Source organism: Syngnathoides biaculeatus, chromosome 16, assembly GCF_019802595.1.
Source record: "Syngnathoides biaculeatus isolate LvHL_M chromosome 16, ASM1980259v1, whole genome shotgun sequence".
Lineage (NCBI taxonomy): Eukaryota > Metazoa > Chordata > Actinopteri > Syngnathiformes > Syngnathidae > Syngnathoides > Syngnathoides biaculeatus.
Genome location: NC_084655.1, coordinates 18,771,237 through 18,789,855, shown reverse-complemented (window position 1 = coordinate 18,789,855; position 18,619 = coordinate 18,771,237). Strand labels below are relative to the sequence as shown.

General features: G+C 45.9%; 1 protein-coding gene across 1 annotated transcript in view; it reads left to right on the top strand.

The window, feature by feature from the left end:
• Positions 1-7,670: 7,670 nt before the first annotated feature.
• The window catches only part of notch3 (notch receptor 3), a 38,396-nt gene continuing 27,447 nt past the window's right edge, over positions 7,671-18,619 (top strand). The window contains exons 1-4 of the mRNA XM_061845403.1: positions 7,671-8,254; positions 8,861-8,933; positions 16,820-16,962; positions 17,048-17,383. Coding sequence (XP_061701387.1) covers positions 8,194-8,254; positions 8,861-8,933; positions 16,820-16,962; positions 17,048-17,383 — 613 coding nt within the window. The 5' untranslated portion in view covers positions 7,671-8,193. The remainder of the gene's footprint in view (positions 8,255-8,860; positions 8,934-16,819; positions 16,963-17,047; positions 17,384-18,619) is intronic.

The following is an 18,619-nucleotide window of genomic DNA, read 5'->3' as shown; positions in this document are numbered from 1 at the left end:
GCTCCGATTGGCCGCGACGTGTGGCCGCGGGGGGTCCCGCGCACCGCCATTGGCCCGTGACCGCTTTTTTTTATTAGGCGGTGGGTTTCTAATCCTCTCTGCGGGTGCTCCCGCGGTTTATGATCATAAATCAGTCTGGCTTGGGTGGTAAAGTCATCACGTCTACGACACACACCAACACGTTGCCTGTTAACACGTTGACAACCGAGCAAAAAGAAGAGGATGATGGATGATTAAAAATGAGTAGCTTCTGACCTTCTGTTTGTTATTTGGAGAATATGCTACTAGCGCGAATTATGTAGACCACACATGCAAAATATTGCATCATGAGCCTAAATCACAGATTATTAAGTATTGGCTTGTCTACTTGTAATAGCTTGGCTTCCTCTGAGAAGACTTGCTACAAAATTTTAGGGAGCATCCGTGGAACTTTTTTGCCCGTTCACCCATTAAACTAAGGCTGTGTTAAACTCGAGGCCTGGGGGCCGGATCTGGCCCACCACATCGTATTTTGTGGTCCGTCAAAGCAAATTCTGTGCACATACGTCATATTTTTTTACTAAAATCTTTTGAGAACTAGAATTCCATTGCTGGTATTTTTGCAGGACAGCGGTTCAAACTTTCAGGGTTGCGATTAAATACAGGGGGGATAACACTTTCTTTCGGCTTGTCCTGTTAGGGGTCGCCACAGGGTGTCATATTTGTTTGGGACAGTGTTTACGCCGGATGCCAGCGGGGATTATAATATGGTGAATTTTTATGGCAATGATTCCGTCTTCTAGATCAGGGGTATCGAACTCATTTTTGTTGCGGGCCACATTGTAGTTAGATTTTCCCTCAGAGGGCTGTTATGAATGTGAAGCCATGAAAATCTACAGATGAAATTTCTGAGGTGATTTTCTAATCACAGACCAAGGGTAATGGCTTTTTGAACTATTGCTGCTGTTTGGGCACAGAATATTGATTGCGATATCTCAATGTTGTCATTTATAATATGACAATTTGAAACTTTAGTACAGATTTTTTTTTTTAAATCATAGAAGTTGATACTCATAATTTGCCTCCGCGGGCCACATAAAATAAGGCAGCAGGCTGAATTTGGCCCCGGGCCTTGGTTTGACACCTGTGTTCTAGCTACTTTTCACAGAAATTGTGGTTTTGCTCAGATCGAAAATATTCACCTGAAAGTTCTCTTTTCCATATTAATTTCTGCACTACTCATAATTTGCCTCCACGGGCCACATAAAATCATGCGGCAGGCCAGATTTGACCCCCGGGCTTTGGTTTGACACCTGTGTTCTAGATACTTTTCACGGAAATTGTGGTTTTGCTCAGATCTATAGTATCCACCTGAAAGTTATCTCTTTTCTATATTAATTTCTGCACTTACATTAACTTAGAAATTACATGGTAAAAACAAGCTAAAATTGCAAATCATTGTCACGTTTATATCGTTGACACATTGCTGGCACGTTTTTGTTGTATTATGTTGCCTAAGGCGGCACGGTGGCCCCGCTGGAAAGCGTTGGCCTCACAGTTCTGAGGTCCCGGGTTCTCCCCGTGCCTACGTGGGTTTTCTCCGGCACTCCGGTTTCCTCCCACATCCCAAAAACACGCAAGATTAATCGGACACTCTAAATTGGCCCTGGGTGTGATTGTAAGTTCCGCTGTTTGTCTCGATGTGCCCTGCGATTGCCTGGCAACCGGTTCCCGTTGACAGCTGGGATAGGCTCCCGCACTCCTGCGACCCTCGTGAGGATAAGCGGCTTAGAAAATAGATAGATGGATATTGCATAATTACCACAGCGGATACTGTATGGACTATCGTTGGGTTTGCCATCACGTAATAAAAATGCGCCGTCAATCGAATCGCCGCCATTTCTGCAGACGAGCTAGGCGTGGCGACATCACCATGGCAACGTCCACAGACCCATGTGGATGCTGCGAGCGGCGGATATTTTCTGCCTACTTTAAGTCACTCGATGATGTCGCCAAAGCTAGATACGTACAAAAGATCAAACTCTGTGAAGATATCGATCCGTATACTCTCCATAACGACGTACTTTCAAAGGATCTGAAAGACTTACCTGAAGTCGGATATCCGGACACGAGAAATACACTTTTACAAAATGATCAGAAGAGACTTTCAAATCACCATTTGCCTCGCGTACTCGAACTTCGTTCAGATCTTCGCGTCGTATATTTGCAATCCACTTTTGTTGCCGTTTTTTTTTTTCTTCCGATAACTCCATTGTATCTTCTCCTTCACGCAATCTAATCTTTGGAACACTGAAAAATCGCTTCCTAATATCTCTGTTTCTGCGAGTTCCCCATCCGTGGACGTAACAAAAATGTGGCGTGATGACGATGGACAGCTGACAATGGCGGTCAAGTTCCCGGATGAACAAGCGCGACGTCGCGTGCAACCCAGCCATAGGGGAATGTCTAAAAACAACTTGGTCTCCTGGAAAGACATTTGGTGTGTTTCTGCAGTGCTTATTCCCACTTGATCCATTAAAAAGAATTTATCAGGTGTGTGTGGTTGGGTTCTTCCCCACCAAAATCATCCAGTCAAGTCTTTTTGGATCTTGCTTTTGTGTACTGGGAAGAGAAAAGGGCCTTCCCCAAAAACTTCCCACAACGTTGGAAGCGTGAGGTTGTCATTGCACTGCTTTTCTCTGTTTTTCTCACAAAGTAGGTTGGCCCAAGTCCATTTTGCCGTGTCTGTAAATGTAGGCATGTTGAAGGATGACCATCACAGCCAATGTTTTGGTTTAACCCAACTTGACCACAATCTACAATAGCATGTGTTGTTCTGGCTGAGGAAAAGCCCTTCTGTTGGCGGCGAATGTTATAATAAGGCGTTATCATAACATATCGAATGTTTAACCGAGGCAATTCGAGTGCGTTAAGCCAATTCGCAGGGAAGAAAACGGAAGGAGGCCGGAGGAAAGGAGCGAGGACGCGTTAAGATGTTGCCTCCCGTCACGTTCAAGGTAAGACTTGGTGAGAAGAACCGCGGATCGTCTCTCCAGCAGAGAACAGAGTTATAAATCGCCAAGCCGTCTGACGCCATCGCGGGGACGGCGGGGATCCTCCGCGAGTGGGGCGCGAGAACTTTGCCGCCGGGGCTTCCGCTCTCGCGCCCTGGCCGCAATCCAAACAAAAACCCCGACGCTTGTTTGTTTGTGCGCGCGTGAGAGAGGAGGGAGCGCAAATAAATAACCACGTGAGATGTCATTGGATTTCCATTGAAATGACTGTTTGCTGGCTGTACTCCTTGAAGGAAAAAGAATGGAGGCCGTCCCGGCTGCCGCCGTTCACACGTGATTTAGTTCCATGTTTTCAAGTCGGAGAACAATACGACAATGCGGGCCGGATCGCGTTTCCGCAGGGAAGGCTCGGCTCCTTTTTCTGTCCGTGACATCAGAGGAGCGAGTGAAATTTTCAGATTCGGCGGTAAATCAGTGCAGTCCTTGCGTTTAGAAAATACCTTAAAGAGGTCTGACGCCGGGTTCGTTCTCACAAGAGGGCAGAATGATAGATAGATAGATGGATGGATGGATGGATGGATGGATGGATGGATGGATAGATAGATAGATAGATAGATAGATAGATAGATAGATAGATAGATAGATAGATAGATAGATAGATATAGATAGATAGATAGATAGATAGATAGATAGATAGATAGATAGATAGATAGATAGATAGATAGATAGATAGATATCTGAGTTGGATTCTACTATCTATAGATAGAGTTGGATTCTAGTAATATAGTAGAGAAGAATCCAACTCTACAAGAATGATAGAATCCAACTGTATCTATAGATAGGTAGAATCCAACTCGACTAGAATCCAATTCTACTAGAATCCATCCATTCATCTATCTATCTGAGTTGGATTCTATCTACTATCTATTGATAGTATCTATTAATAGGATCTAGTAGAGAAGAATCAACTCTACTAGAATACTAGAATCCAACTCTTATCGATAGATAGAATAGATAGAATCCAACTCAGATAGATAGATAGATATTTAATGTCCACCACAAATTCTGCTATCCACCGTGTCACATCCACATCTGTATCACAGGCTCCGGAAGTCCAACGTTGGAACGCCTGCCGTAATCTTTGACGATAGCGTCTCGCATTAGCATAGCAGCATTAGCACATAGCGAGAATGTGACAGAAGTTTAATTCACGATTGTGATCTGTATGAGGTTACGAGTATTTACATTTTCTGTGCCATATCTGAATTTTCAGTCAGAGTCCCTTCCAAATGTAACAGGATCCTCGATCCGACAGCTCCAGTCTGAAAATCGGGAAACAATTGAAGATTAAAGCTACAACGAGTCAAGAACGGGCCCCTCGTCCCTTTTTGCATGCCAAACACTCGAAACGAGCGTCAACCCTCGTTGGGGGGGAAAAAAATCTTTGCAAGTTACCATCGGACATCTGTCAAGGATAGTTCAGACTTCCGATTGGAGCTCATTTGGGAGGATTACCGAGCACCACATTTGAGTTCTGGAATTCTGGAATTAGGTACATTTTCACCTGGATTGATGCACTGGCCAAAAAGACACTAAAAGGACAATTTTGACAAGAAAAGCATTGAAAAATTACTGGCAAAGTACTTTAAAAAACTGATTACACGAGTGTTTGCCTAACCAAGAACCATCATTTCTTCAAATCAGAACATCAATGGTGGATTATCACCAGTAAAACACCAACAAGCGTGACCTTTTTTGACCAAACTACTGGAAAAATGAAACTTTGAAGATGAAAGTTACCGTTTGACGATCGTGAACGGTATAGAGCTCGTGCACGTGACGTCACAGTTTGCATGGCGCCATATTGCCGGTCAAACCTAGCTGCTCTGGAGAAGACTTTTCAAATTGCCCAAGACCTTTTGTGCTGTCGGTTGTCAGAACAGACGAGACAGATATTCAAAGAGGTCATTCTATGGAATACCAGATGAAAAGACCGGAAAATATCGATGGATTTCGGCAATGAAACGTGATGGATGGTGCCCGACCAAAATAAACACCAGTGTCGCGATCGCTTCATTTCAGGTAGGAATTATTATTCTCATTCTCAAATTACCGAGAAATATTTATAATGCCAAGTTAGCTCATTTGAGAACAATGCATAGTAAAAAAAAACTGTCGCAGAGGTTTACGGAGGTTAAGTGTGGCCGCAATCGCTTCCGTGTACGTTCCGTGGAAACGACTCCGTCCTTTTTTCTCCCCAATCATAGTTAATGAATGCGAGTTTCTGTAAAACCAGGGGTTATTTATTTAAATGCTGGTATTTGTATTGAATACGAGCCGAAAAGATCGATGGATTCCGGCAAAGGTTAACGTGTGGCCGAACACGCTTCCGCGTTCACGAGCCGTCAAAACCGTCACTATGTGCGATTTATTCCTGATGAAAACAGATCCAGCAACAAAGTATTCATATGCGTCCAGACTTTTATACGCTTTCAAACTTTTCCGTGTAAATCTCGACGACTTACTCACCAGATCCATGTGTAGATCCAGTTGTCCAAGACAAGCGGAAGCGAATTAACAGTGCAATTTCTTATCAGCGAAAACATCGACTTCTGCATTAAATGTGGGTGATCTGTGCTAATTTTAATTGAATTATTCCACGTACCTTCGTTTATTTTCACTTTCTAAATGTCTAACGGTATCGGACAAGACTCTGGGGGTTGTGCTATAAGACGTATTTTCGTCTCCATCCGACTTAGCATTGAATCATGCTTTGCTAGACCAGCAATATGGCGAGGTAAACAAAAGTCACGTGATTTTTATGACGTAGGTGCACAAGCTCTATAGCGCTTGCCGTGCCTGTGACGCTATCGATCTGGCCTTACCCAGGGTATTTTATCCATGATCGATCACGTGTTCTTGAATACCCTTGGTCAGCATGTCTGCCTGCAGTTCTGAGGTGAAGAGTTTGTACATTTTCCCTTTCTTAGTTCATTGAAGATTCACAGTTTTCCATAGATGGTAATGTTGGTGTGTATGCTTGTTTATCAACGTGAGGACAAGAAAATGGATGGCTAGTTTAATCCCTTTTACAGGTTTTGATCCAAATAACTAATCCAAATAACAACTAACTTTACTGCACCTTCTGCCATGTCTGCTTTTCTCGTTTGCTTGTAGGAGACTGCCCAAAACATACACACGCGTGAGATTTTCCCGAAGTAAACACGGTAAGAATCCCTTCCTACCATTGAAAATGCGATCCATCTTTGATCTCAAGCAGCGCGACAAAGGAGGCAGGTGTCTTTTTCACCCGATGACATCACTGCGCTAACGAACTTCGCTCCCACCCGTCCTGCCGCATTCACGGCCTTAGCCCACGCCTTGCAATTTATTCAAGGCCAGCTCTGGGTGCAGTGACGGTGGGACGGTGGCATCAGGGCAGCGCGTTTGAATATTGGTGTGCCCGCCGCCCTCCCCTGTGGGGAGAAACTGTGTCATAATGCTGGACTCCTTTTATGATTCAAATCAAGGCTATTGTCTCTGGAAGAGTGCGGCTCCGCGCTGGCCGCCGAACAACCGAGGCTCTATAAACAAGGTGCAAGCTGATGTGAGGTGCATGCTGGGAGTGCATTGAGGGGGGGCTTGGCTTTCTTTCTTTTTTTTATATTTGGCAACCACATAAATACAGACATGGACAAACTGTAAACACACAAACAAACAAGACAGTATACATGCGCAGGACTCGACGTGTTCCAGTTTAATGCTGTGTGACATCAATCACAGCTCCAAAACAAAAGCTTACTTTCACTCATTCAGTCACTTTGTCCGTCTGCAAATGTACTCCCCAGCGGGAAGTAGTCCCAGACATTTACGTTGTACGTCAATGTCGTCGCACAGCGGCTCCGTGTTGTTGTTCTGACGTTTACGCTTGCTGTGGCGTTTGCACTTGTTCTGGCCTATCTCGGCCACCGTACTTATCTCTATTAGGAAGAAGTGGGAAATAAATTAAGCTTAAAAACTGCGAATGACTTCTGTTGTCCACTGTGATGAAATGCTGGATTGCTGTTTGCTAATCGACTGCGACGTAGTTGGGGAATACCCAAATAAGTGATTGGGTGATACAGTACACTTGTCACATGTAAATCGAGTTAAAACCGCATTATATCATATAGTACCAACTTTGATGAGCAAATAAGTGCCTTAGTAATGCTCTTGAAATAAAATTAAAAATGTCAACTCGGACAAATGTGGACACATAGTTGTGTGGATTTCTATTGTTATATACCGCTGCATAGCCTAAGTCTAGCCCCGCCCATCTCATAGTTTTAAGTTTTTATTCAGTTTTGAAAGACGGGGTGGGGTGATTGAATCTCATCAAGAAGTATTTACGATATGATTAGTTTTTCCTACGGAAATCCTAAATAATGTTTAGCTAGCTTTTCACCGTTTGGGGAAGAAGGCCCACCCATTGCTAGGCCCAATGCGTCATTTCCGGGATTTTTTAAATAATGCCTCCAGATGATTCGAAATATAAAAGAGAAAATACTCAAAAATGGGAATGAGTGATTTTTATATATATAATTTTACTACATCAGCTGTTATGCTTAGTCACCATTGTGTCGTTTCATTTGGAAGTGCCTTGGCTAGTAGGACTCTTTTTTTTTTTTTTTTTTTAACCCCAAAAAGTTCCACACTAGTACTTAGCATTAAACGAAAAGGAATTGTATAGGCTACAGCTCAGCCGCGACCCTCGTGGGGATACACGGCACAGAATATGAATGGATAATTGATAATGGGACCAATAAAACTTAGTTTTCCAGTAAGCGCGGTGGGGGTCGAGAGAGAGCGAGAGAGAGCAAAGGAGAGAGTAGAAGGGAGGCGGAGTGTGTTCAGTGTGCTGCTGCCGTCTCCCACCGTGCAGCCAAAGTTTTCCAAGGAATCTCAGTCGAGGACGAACCGCGGTGGCTGAGCTGCGGAGGAGGACTTTTTCTTTCTTTTTCTCTCGTTCTCTCTCCTCTCTCTTTTACGGGACTTAACGCGACTCCCTTCCCGGTCGACTTTATGACAAAAGTTCGCATCGCGGCCACCGCACTCCGGAGCTTTTTCGCCTCAATTTGAATCCCCCGAAGGATGTATTTGGACTGAAAGAGCACCACTAAGTGCTGGGAAGTTTGTTTGTTTTTTGTTTTTTTCCACCGAAATGGAAGGGAATATTCCGTGGATTATTTTGTCTTTTTTATTGTTCATGCATCTTTGTGAAGGTAAATAATGTTTTTATGGTCATCGCGCAATATGGCGTTTTCCTGGACACCTGAGGGTCCCTTTTCATCCATCCTAAATGTACAAAATTTATTCAATGAGGTTTCAAATTTGTATTATAAACGATATAATGTGTAGTAGAAGTAAAATCATATAGTTCGAATCCTAATTAGTGAACCTGTTTATTGTCCTGCTTGTGCATGTAGAAATCCCCTTTTATTGTGGAAATTTCAGAAATATTTTTAAAATTGTGGGTGCACCAATGAAGACTGTTGCACAATTGTGTTTAAAAAAGATGTTTAGTGTAAAACTGGACGTTTAATTAATTGAACACCCAATTTCCTCCCTCATTGAAACATAAATATATATAAATAACATCTTTGCATGACAGGTATGCTGCAGAAGACAATTGAATACTTATAAAGTGCATCAGAAAGTGGACAAAAAAAACTGCAGGATGGCAACAAGTTGCATGGCTGAACTGAGATTAGAGGAGGAGTTGGGTGGGGGTCACATCAGTTAGTTTTCATGTTGCAGTAGTGGGTCCTCAGTGCTTGAAGTTTTACTGGATCTATTACGATATAACTAATTTCTCCCATTTCCCGCAGGTTTTCGTTGCATTGATAAATACAGGCCGTGTGAAAACGGAGGGACATGCATAGAATCACCCTCCCGATGCATGTAAGTGCAAACTTATTTGACTGTGAAAGTGTCATTAAATTCACTCAACACTTGCTTTTTTTTTGTAGCTCTTTCCCAATCACGGTGTCACATTTTATTCCGACATGTATCGTCGTCTTTGGCAAGCGACGTACGCATTTCTGCTTTTCATTGCCTTCACGTGAAAGTCGCTGCAATCGTGAGCAAGCCTCCGCACGCCTCTTTTTGCACCTGTTAAATGTCGAAACAGAAATGATTACACACAGGTGGTTTAATATGATTCCCCTTAAGTGTCCTCATTTTCCGCTTGCCCTGAAGCGTCTTTTGACACTGATAAGGCTTTTGTTTTACAAATCGCTGAGGGTGGCGGGGGCGGGTGCGGTGGAGGAGAAGGTTTGTGTGGGAAAAGGAGCGACAATGGTCCAGTGAAATAGCCTACAGTGGTTTGCCCCGGAGGTGGGAGGTGTGAGGGGGGTCGCTCGTCCCTTTTTAAAACCCTCTTGTGGCTTTTTCGATGCGGACCACGAGTGTCGCGCCAAGGAGATCCGTCTCCTCCACCTGCTTCCCTCCGAAAGGCCCCCCATGTTTGTAGGATTGAGAGGTCAGGCGACACATCAGGAATAGATAAAATGAGAAATAATCCCCCTTTTTTTTATTGCATAAATCTCACAACGCGAGGCAGACATAACAAGACTCAGCAATGTGTAGCTCGGCCGCGTGCCGAACCGCGTTGGCAGCGACCCCCGTCCACGTTTTATCAATCATTTGCTGTTGGGATGTGGCCTGAATGCTCTTAAGTCAATGTATAATTTCATGCAGCCAGTTATTTTTTTTTTTCTTCTTTGGGTCTTTTTTTCCCTTTAAAAGTGCAGCAGGAAAACAGAAAATGAACAGTGGAGCGTTTCATGTTGATTTAATGAGACCAAGGCACTTCCAGAAGAATGAGGAGGAATGCGCCCAGTGCAAATATTAAAGATCAGAGTTGTCGGACCAGTTGTGTGCCGAGGTGACGACCCAACCCCGCTAACCCAGGAGAAAGGAACAAAGATGTACAAGAGTAGAAAAGATCCTTTCTTCCTGCAGATACCTGATACAGAGTACGCAAAGTGGGCACGGGGAGGAAAAAGGCTACAGAAACTGAGTTGAATTTGGATGTTTGCGCACAAAATGCAGTTTCTGGGGGGCCTGTACTTGTAGCGCAAAGAATTTCTTCATCTGAAACTTTTTGTGTTTAGTTTTACGGCCTTTTCAAAAGAGATGCGTAATTTATGTACGGCAGCCGCCTTTGTTACAGCCCCAGATAGGCGTGGATCTCATGTCCTATACACCCGTCATAGCGGCGGCACATCAAAAAAAAAAAAAAAAAACTGTATGACTTGCAAGCGTTCCGACTTCCTGCACATGGGAGTCGCTGAAGGCCGCAGGTCAGAGTCCAAGTGTTACAGTCCAGTATTTTTAACGGCAAGATGCATCGCATGTATTACGCGTTTAATGGCACGGTAAAACGAAGAAAGAAAATAGCGATTGAATTTGACAATGGGGCGCTGGATTGTGTCACAGTTTTGGCAGCTTTTGGAGGTGCGCTGACAGCAGGTCCCCATTTTGACTAGCTTGGTAAATGCGTAGAAAGGATCTAATCAGAGAAAAAAAGACCAGGGATTGAAGAAAAACAGTCAAACTAGTCATAAACTGAACTTTAGCTCATTTGTCAAGAAATAACACTCCACGGAGTTCATGTATGGTATAATAATAATGTTACAATTCCATTATTAAAGCCACATATACACATTTAAAACAGCTAATCGGATTGAACCAGTATGGGGGGGGGGTCCCCACAAGCAGTGGTAAACCAGAAGCCTCTATGATGCTATGATTTCAATACTAGATCGTTTAAGATGGTGACATTAACAATAAATTATCAGAGCAGATGATCATCATGTTGTTTTACAGCTTATCTTGCAGCCAGAGCTGATTTCTCTTGCGTTATAAATCAAAATACTTCAATGAAAGGAAACAATTTCGACCGGCGGTGAGTGGGAATAACTCGCCGTCTGGATAGGGCGGCGGCGGTATGATCGCAGGAGCGATAATTAGGCAGATTGAAAGAGTGTCACTCGGAGAGGATCCAGCTGGAGGAGCTGGACTTTTGCAGGGGCGGGAGTGTTGTCGGTGCACAAGTAGCGGGGGTCTGGCTCGGAAGAGGAGGGTGGGTGGGTGGGGAGGCCGCAGCGCAGGAGACAGCTGGTGGATGTTGTGATGGTAATCCGGCGAAGTCAGATCTCAACAAAGGGACAGCGCAGGGCCAGGTGCTGCCATTGAGTGGGACGCCGGCAGACGAACTCGCGGTAGAGTGGGCTAGCCCCCTAGCACGTGTTAGTTGTCTCGCGTAGCGACTCTCTATCGCCGCGTGTTGACGACTTCCACCTCGACCATTGCTTGAATTCGATCGTTGTCGGAAAATAAATATGGCTCAGCAACCGCCTAGCACGAAAACTTCATCTCCTTTTGCACTATATGCCCTGGCAACTATTAAGAATACATCGCAACACTTCTCATGTAGAATTTTACCTCGGTAGCAGTTTCAAAGTTCATTCTACTCCATCCTAAAAAAAAAAAACGACGGTGCTTTTCCAATGGATAAAGAGCCAAGAGGAACAGGAAGTCAGACATTAAAGATTGTATTGAATACAGTACTGTACTGTATTAAATATAAAAAGATGAATTAGCTAGAAATATAAACAGCAGTGTGGCTCCGATGTGCGAGCACTGGCTGGTAGTGCCTTTTTATTTATGAACGTGCTGCCTTTCGCCTCAGTTGCCAAGTCTGCGTATAAATTGAGTGTTGCGCCGTGACCCCGCAGCTACTCCCAGGCCCTCAAGACACGATGAAAGGAGATTTGTATTTAGATAGCGCGGAAACATCCCGCCCGGCGGTACGGGCGCTCGTCTCGTAAAATGTTAATAGCTTCTTTTGAAAATAACGAGCCGATTTGTTTGAGTGAAATAAGAGCGTGTTGATATTGTTGCGGTCTTTGTATGGAACTCTTCCACTGCGATATGTATCTCATGTTCCTGTCTGGGGGAGAGCGACCGGGTCTTTGTCCACGGCACCGGCTGGCGACTCCGTGTTTTCTTCGGGCATCTTCACGGCAGATTAGAAAAGAAATGCCGGCTAAGGTTTCTTCCCTTCCCTCTGGAAGTTCCAGGTTATTGTCCATAGCCGCCATTCATTCACCCTGGAAGCCCATTGAGGAATGCGCTTGACAATACAGTCTCATTGAGGTTCCTGATCTTTGGAATGTTTGACTTTACAATTACTTGGCGAGTCGTGCCATGAGGGATCGCGGAAAGGTTGGGTTAAATGGTTTAAAAGGAAGCTCGTCGCTCATATATGACTCTTTAAACTGTTATGTGGAGGATGATATTTGTCTGTAATTGCAAACTGGGGAGCTGTGGTTCCCAGGCCCTGCCACAGGAAGTTCTGCCTTTTGACCTTTGTGCTCCACACATCCTGTCTAATCACAGTGGCTGACTCAAGCACCAGGTTCAGTTCATCTTGGGATGAAGTATAAGAATTGATTATGGTATCTGTTTTTAATGGTATTCATTTTGTTGTACCACAACAGTTACAGTGGCTGATATTCTCTTTGTTCAATACCTGAAAGAATCCAAGTGTTCCTCTTGGACTCTTTCCTTGCACCTCATTTCATCTTTTCACGAGTATCATAATAAGGTCATGTCAGGACTGTGTTTTCATCCTCACCTTTCAGTCGAGGTGCAATTCGAGTTAAACCGCCATCAAAGCATTCAGAAGTTCAGATGATCTCCCTGCTATGTTGCCGATGTGGTGAGGAGGTCCGAGGAATTCTAGACAGAGCCTTGTCTTTCATGTTTCGGTGGGTGGGGGATGAATTAAGTTCTGATTTGAATTTCAAAGTTTTTGCAGAAATCTGTTTCGGCTTTGGCGGTCGGAAGGGGAGGGCTGTGGTTGTGTCTGATGCAGAATGTTTGGAAAGACCTTGGCCTTGGAACGCATGTCACGTGGTTATCGCTGCGATTCGAAAAATGTCAGGCAGCCCGGCTCCCAAAAAATCTATTGACACTTGGAGCAAATTTGAACGACTGCCGTAGGAATTAATTGCACTGGACGTCGCGCGCGGCAGGATGTTTGCGGCGTGATGTTCGTGCATTACACAATAGGATGGTCCCGGGTGTGTTCGTCGGCATAATTTGTTCCGACGAAACTTCCTTGTGACGAAAGGGATGCGCACGGGAAGGAACTCAATTACGAGAAGCCAGCGGTCGTGTGTCGCGAGTTCGCCGCACATGCAGCGGTCGTTCCTCCGAAGTGCTCAAACTGTCCTCGCAAAACCCGCGTTCCCAGCACCCCTGTTCTCCCCCGCTAAGGCTCCCTCTCTCCATGGGATACTGTTGCCAAGCGACAGCCCCCAGGCCTGTTGATCCATGGCAGCCCAGACCTGAAAGACTAGCTGCTTGGGTCACTGCTCCCCCTTGCCTCCCCCCCCCCCCCACCCCGCCCTCCTTCCAACCTGTTCATACAAAGGACTTCTGACTACTTTAGCTCTTTTATTTGGGGGGCCACAAAACACTCCGTGCCCCCCCACCCCCACCCCACCCCCCAATGTGGCTGATTGCTGAGAAAGGGAGAGCCAAGAGCTGCTTGGAGGGAGGGGGGGGTGTGGATCGGCTCAAGTTGGCAGCGATGTGTCACTGTGGACTTCAATGGGAGAATGGACTTGGGTCTTGCTCATATTAAAGAATAGTTTGGGGTTTTTGTTTCCACAAAATTAAAACGAAGCTAAAGTCTATTGTTGGTGCTTTCCTTCTCCGTCGCTCTTTGGGGAAACGACCTCAGCGTCACAGAAAGATATTGTAGATATAAATACACCCGTTGCGCTGTGGTCCTTGACTTGAGAGCACGAGCAGCGCCGCAGATTACTTTGTTCACAGGTGAGTCGCCCTCTGACCTGTCGCGGACTATCTGCTATTGTCTGCGGTGCGACGGGCTCGGGTTACCCGCGCTTCAGTGAGCCAGAGAGCAGGAAAAGCGGCGTTGGGTTCCACCGGTGACGGGCGCTCGGTCCCATAAATCAAATGTCTATACCGCTGAGATATTTCAAACGAAAACCTATTTGTTAAAAAAATCTTTCTTCTTCTTCTTTCCTTTACAATTCTCCGTTTGGATGTCATTCTACCACCCTGGTTGTAAGTTTAACCTTTTTGTGTTCAGGCATGTGGTTGTTTGCATGTTGTGTTGCAGTGGTGACTTTGTGTGAAGAGAATGTGTGCTGAGGGGGATTGTTAATGCATGTTTAATGTAGGATGATGTATTTCTTCAGTCAAGTGAAGTGGTTTTCGTGTTTGTGTGCATGTGTGCGCAGTTGTTATTTTGTCTCTGAGTGTTAGACAGTCGGTGGTGCAATGACAGATGTGGACAGATGCGCGATCCCGGGGGCCGCAGCTGGCAAAACCCCTCACGTTTGAACGCCGGGGGAGATTAGCCACACTCTCTCGCCATCTTTGCACCGCACCACTCCAACACTCCTCTCCCTCGTCGTCATGTGGTGTCTTCTTCCTCAGAGGTCAGAAGTCGGCACCCTGGAGGGGGGGGGGCACAGGCCTGCACCTGCCCCTTCACATGCGTCTAAAAAAAAAAAGCATAAGCACACTTGCCGGCCTTTTCGCTTTCCCAGAAGCCGCGCAATCCGTAATCCGGTCAAATAAATTTTTTGGGTGGAACTGGACCAAACGTCTGCGCCGGTATCAGTCGACTTTGCGTGTTATGGGAGAAGCGCGCTGGCCGTGAGTCAAGTCTAGACAAAAGAATGTCCCTTGGCAGCTGAGCTCAATAAACATTTGAAACTGAGGAAAACAAATTTATCAGGCGTTCGCACTAGTTTGGTCCTTACACATTAACTCTGCTTGATGCAGTTCCACCTCGGAGCTGACGGATACCAGGTCTCGAGCGACAGTGGGTCTGTAAATCGAGGGATTCAACCATGTCTTTTGTATTTTTTTTTTTTTTTGGCATTATAGTTATCTTTGCTCTTGGGCCCTGGCCGAGTCGCCTTCTATGTGCCACGTTTCATTTTTCTCCAGATCCCCCCCTCCAGATTCCAGACATAGTTAATTTCCCTCTAAATAAACCCAGCCAAGCCATGACAAATAGCCGTTGGTACCAAGGGGCTGGCGGGTGATTGGTCGAGTGTCAGGCTTGATCTTTTCGTCTGCCCTGTTGCCATGGTGACGGAGCGGAGCGGTGTGTTTTCAGAGCGGTGGACAAGGGATTACAGGAAATATGACATGGCATTCCCTCTGGACCAGAACCCCCCCCTTTCCCAAACACACACACACACCGTCACTCCCTCTTAGTCCACCGGTTGCAACCTTCGGAGGCAATCTCTCCTGCTGCGTGGCCCCACCTCCCGCCCTGTAGCCTGAGTGACATTATCATCACAATCAGATGGGGGACCTCTGACATTTGACCTCCGAGCGGCGAGAGGAGGGGCGGGGTTCAAGCTGGCGTTTTTGTGAGGGGTGGGAGGTAGTAGCGGAGCCAACTTCAGCTTGTATGGTCAGAGCCTCTGCTGCTGACATTCGACGGTGAATTGTTCGATGTTGGCTCCCGACTTGGGTAAATGTTTTGGCGGAGCGTTGGAACTGTAAAGCAGTGCCTCACATCGATTATTTTCAAGCAGAGCCTTTTAAATCAGTGTGATCGACTGGCAATCAGTCTAGCGTGCAGTCCGCTTGATGAGCTCGACTATTAAATGGTGACTGTTACTGCGCTTCTCCCTCATCTTTCTTTCTTGTGGCTACGCCTTCGCGCCCCTTTGTACCAAGCCCTGTGGTTTCTCTTTCTTCTATTGTCTTTGTAACGCCGCACTGCGAGCCAAACAAAGCCAGATCAAAACAGTCCGGTTGCAGAAGAGCCGGCCCGCTCCCAAACGAGAGTTTGTTTTGTCGGAGAGTGCAGAAAAATCAAGAGAAAATTACGCTTTGACAAAGGCAGACTGAGGGAAATCCATTGTTGATTACGCCCAGGGTGTTCGTCTCCAGTGAAAGAAAAGACAGAGCCTCGGGGTGAACCAAAACCCGGCCGTCACTGCTCTGTCATCGGCATCAAACGGGGTGTTTGAAGAGGGGGCTTGTCCCCAGACATAGGCTCCACTCTGGGTGTCGGGTTTCTAACTCAAACGAACTTCCTCAGTTAGCACATACCTTGTCTCAACCCTCATCGGCCCGTAGACCGCAATCAGATACTCCTGTTCCTCTGTTGATATGTTTAGGTGAAAGGCAAAAACAAATACTTTCTCCTGAAGCGTACAGGGAGTCTTAGCCAAATATCGCAGCTGCCTTTTCCTATTTACTCAACATGTGCTCAGAGTCGACCGCCGTTTTTCTCATGTCGGCACCGGGGTGGAATCGTTTAGGTTTCCTGGCAGCCGTCGCTGGGTGTGTTCATATATTCTTTCGAGCCGACCTGCGGAAAAAGCCGTAACGACGGAGGAATGTTAGCTGACACTGACAAAATGGGTCGGTCCAGCTGGAGCGGACGCAAATTGCGCGTTTGGTAAATCCTGTCCTTCAGGATATGGCCTGGCTCGCTTCGGGAGTGCATCACTGATTCCGCAAAACCGCGTTGGACTTTTGAAGGAACCGGCAGTTAATATGAAATAATTCCAGGGCGTCGACGCCAGTCTCACACCACAGTATGAGTCAGTTATTGGGCATCACGGGGTCCTGAATTCCAGATGCGGTATTTTAATGAACATAATGGGAATCGGTTGGATCTTAAGGTTCGCTTCTCGAGGTTTTTTTCCTTGTTACCTGTTTTGCCGTCCAGCCCGAAGACTTAGCGCTCAAGTGTGAATTATTTTATCCAGATGTCGTCCAGGATTCATCGGTCCGCTGTGTCAGCACCAGGATCCCTGCCATCGATCACCGTGTCTTAACGGGGCCGCTTGCAAGAGCCAAGTGGTCAACGGTATCCCGCAGTACAGCTGCGTGTGCCAGAGGGGGTTCAGAGGTATGCCCATCACAACTGGCACGGAGAAGAAATCTCTCGGTTCTCAGGTCTCGGTTAACGTCTGAACGCACCTTTTGAATTGCAGGCCAAGACTGCTCGCTCATCGACGCCTGCGCCACGAGTCCGTGTGCCAATGGCGCCCGCTGCGCCAACTGGAATAACCACTACAACTGCTCCTGCCCGCCCGGGTTCCAGGGAAAGAATTGCCGCAGCGACGTGGACGAGTGCCGCAAGCCCGGCGCTTGCCTCAACGCCGGCCTCTGCGTCAACACCCACGGCTCCTTCCGCTGCCAGTGCCCGCCCAGCTACAGCGGGCGCAATTGTGAGGTGTCCACCCAGCCCTGCGCCCCCTCGCAGTGCCTCAACGGCGGGACCTGTCGCCAGATCAGCGACCATTCCTACGAATGTGCATGTCTGCCTGGTAGGTGAAAAACTGACATCCTGTGGTATTGAGGTGCATCTCAATAAATTGGGATGTCATGGAAAATGTCTCCCGCCACCCTTATGAGGATAAGTGGCTAAGAAAATGGATGGATGGATGGATGGATGGATGGATGGATGGATGGATGATGGATGGATGGATGGATGAAAAATATCATTTGTATCACCATTGTGCAATTCCAAAAAATGAATCTCATGTATTGTATATATTATATGTTTCATAAATTTGATTTATTGGGGTGCTCAGAAAGTCACTGTGGATTTTTCTCATTTCATATTTATAGTTGTCATTTTATGACCCTCCTCTGTTCTATATTGAAACATCCATCGATCCATTTTCTGAGCCGCTTATCCTCACGAGGGTCGCGGGGAGCGCTGGACCCTATCCCAGCTGTCAACGAGCAGGAAGCGGGGTACACCCTGAACCGGTCGCCAGCCAATCGCAGTGCACATGGAGGCAAACAGCCGCACTCACAATCACACCTACGGACAATTTAATGTTGCATGTTTTGGGGATGTGGGAGGAAACCGGAGTGCCCACCCGGAGAAAACCCACGCAGGCACGGGGAGAACATGCAAACTCCACACTGCTGGGGCAGGGATCGAACCCGAGTAATCAGAACTGTGAGGCCAACGCTTTCCAGCTGATCCCACCGTGCCGCCCTATATTGAAACATGTCTTTTAATAAAAAAAAAAAAATGTCACTCTATATCTTATAGCTGACAAAACCACAAATTCGCCATTTCCCAAAATTACATTACATGAAAACCATTCATGTTTATCATTTGAATTCGTATGAATGTATTGATGAATATTTGCACGGTCAATATTTGAAATAGCCACCAAAGTTTCATTTTTGGCATCCTTCTGTAAAGGTAGTGGCTGCATTTTTACATTGCGATATGCTTGCAGTATTTTCCTTTGAATCAAAAATGACGAACAAAAGTGCGAAAAATTATCCAGTATCACTTAGTTCATTCAATCATTTTTTTTTACTCCAAATAATCTTCGTTTATTTATTTATGCAAAATTCATACATTCGTAGCCGGTGCATCTGCGGCGTGGGAAAATTGTGACATTTGTGTTAAGATGTTGCGCCCTGAGATTTTTCAAATATAAAATACTTTGTGTGCTTTGGCTCAGTCAGGGCCGGGAAACGGTACTGCTGGAAAAGTCCGTTTTCAAAAGTGTCCATTCTGACGGAGGGCTATAAAA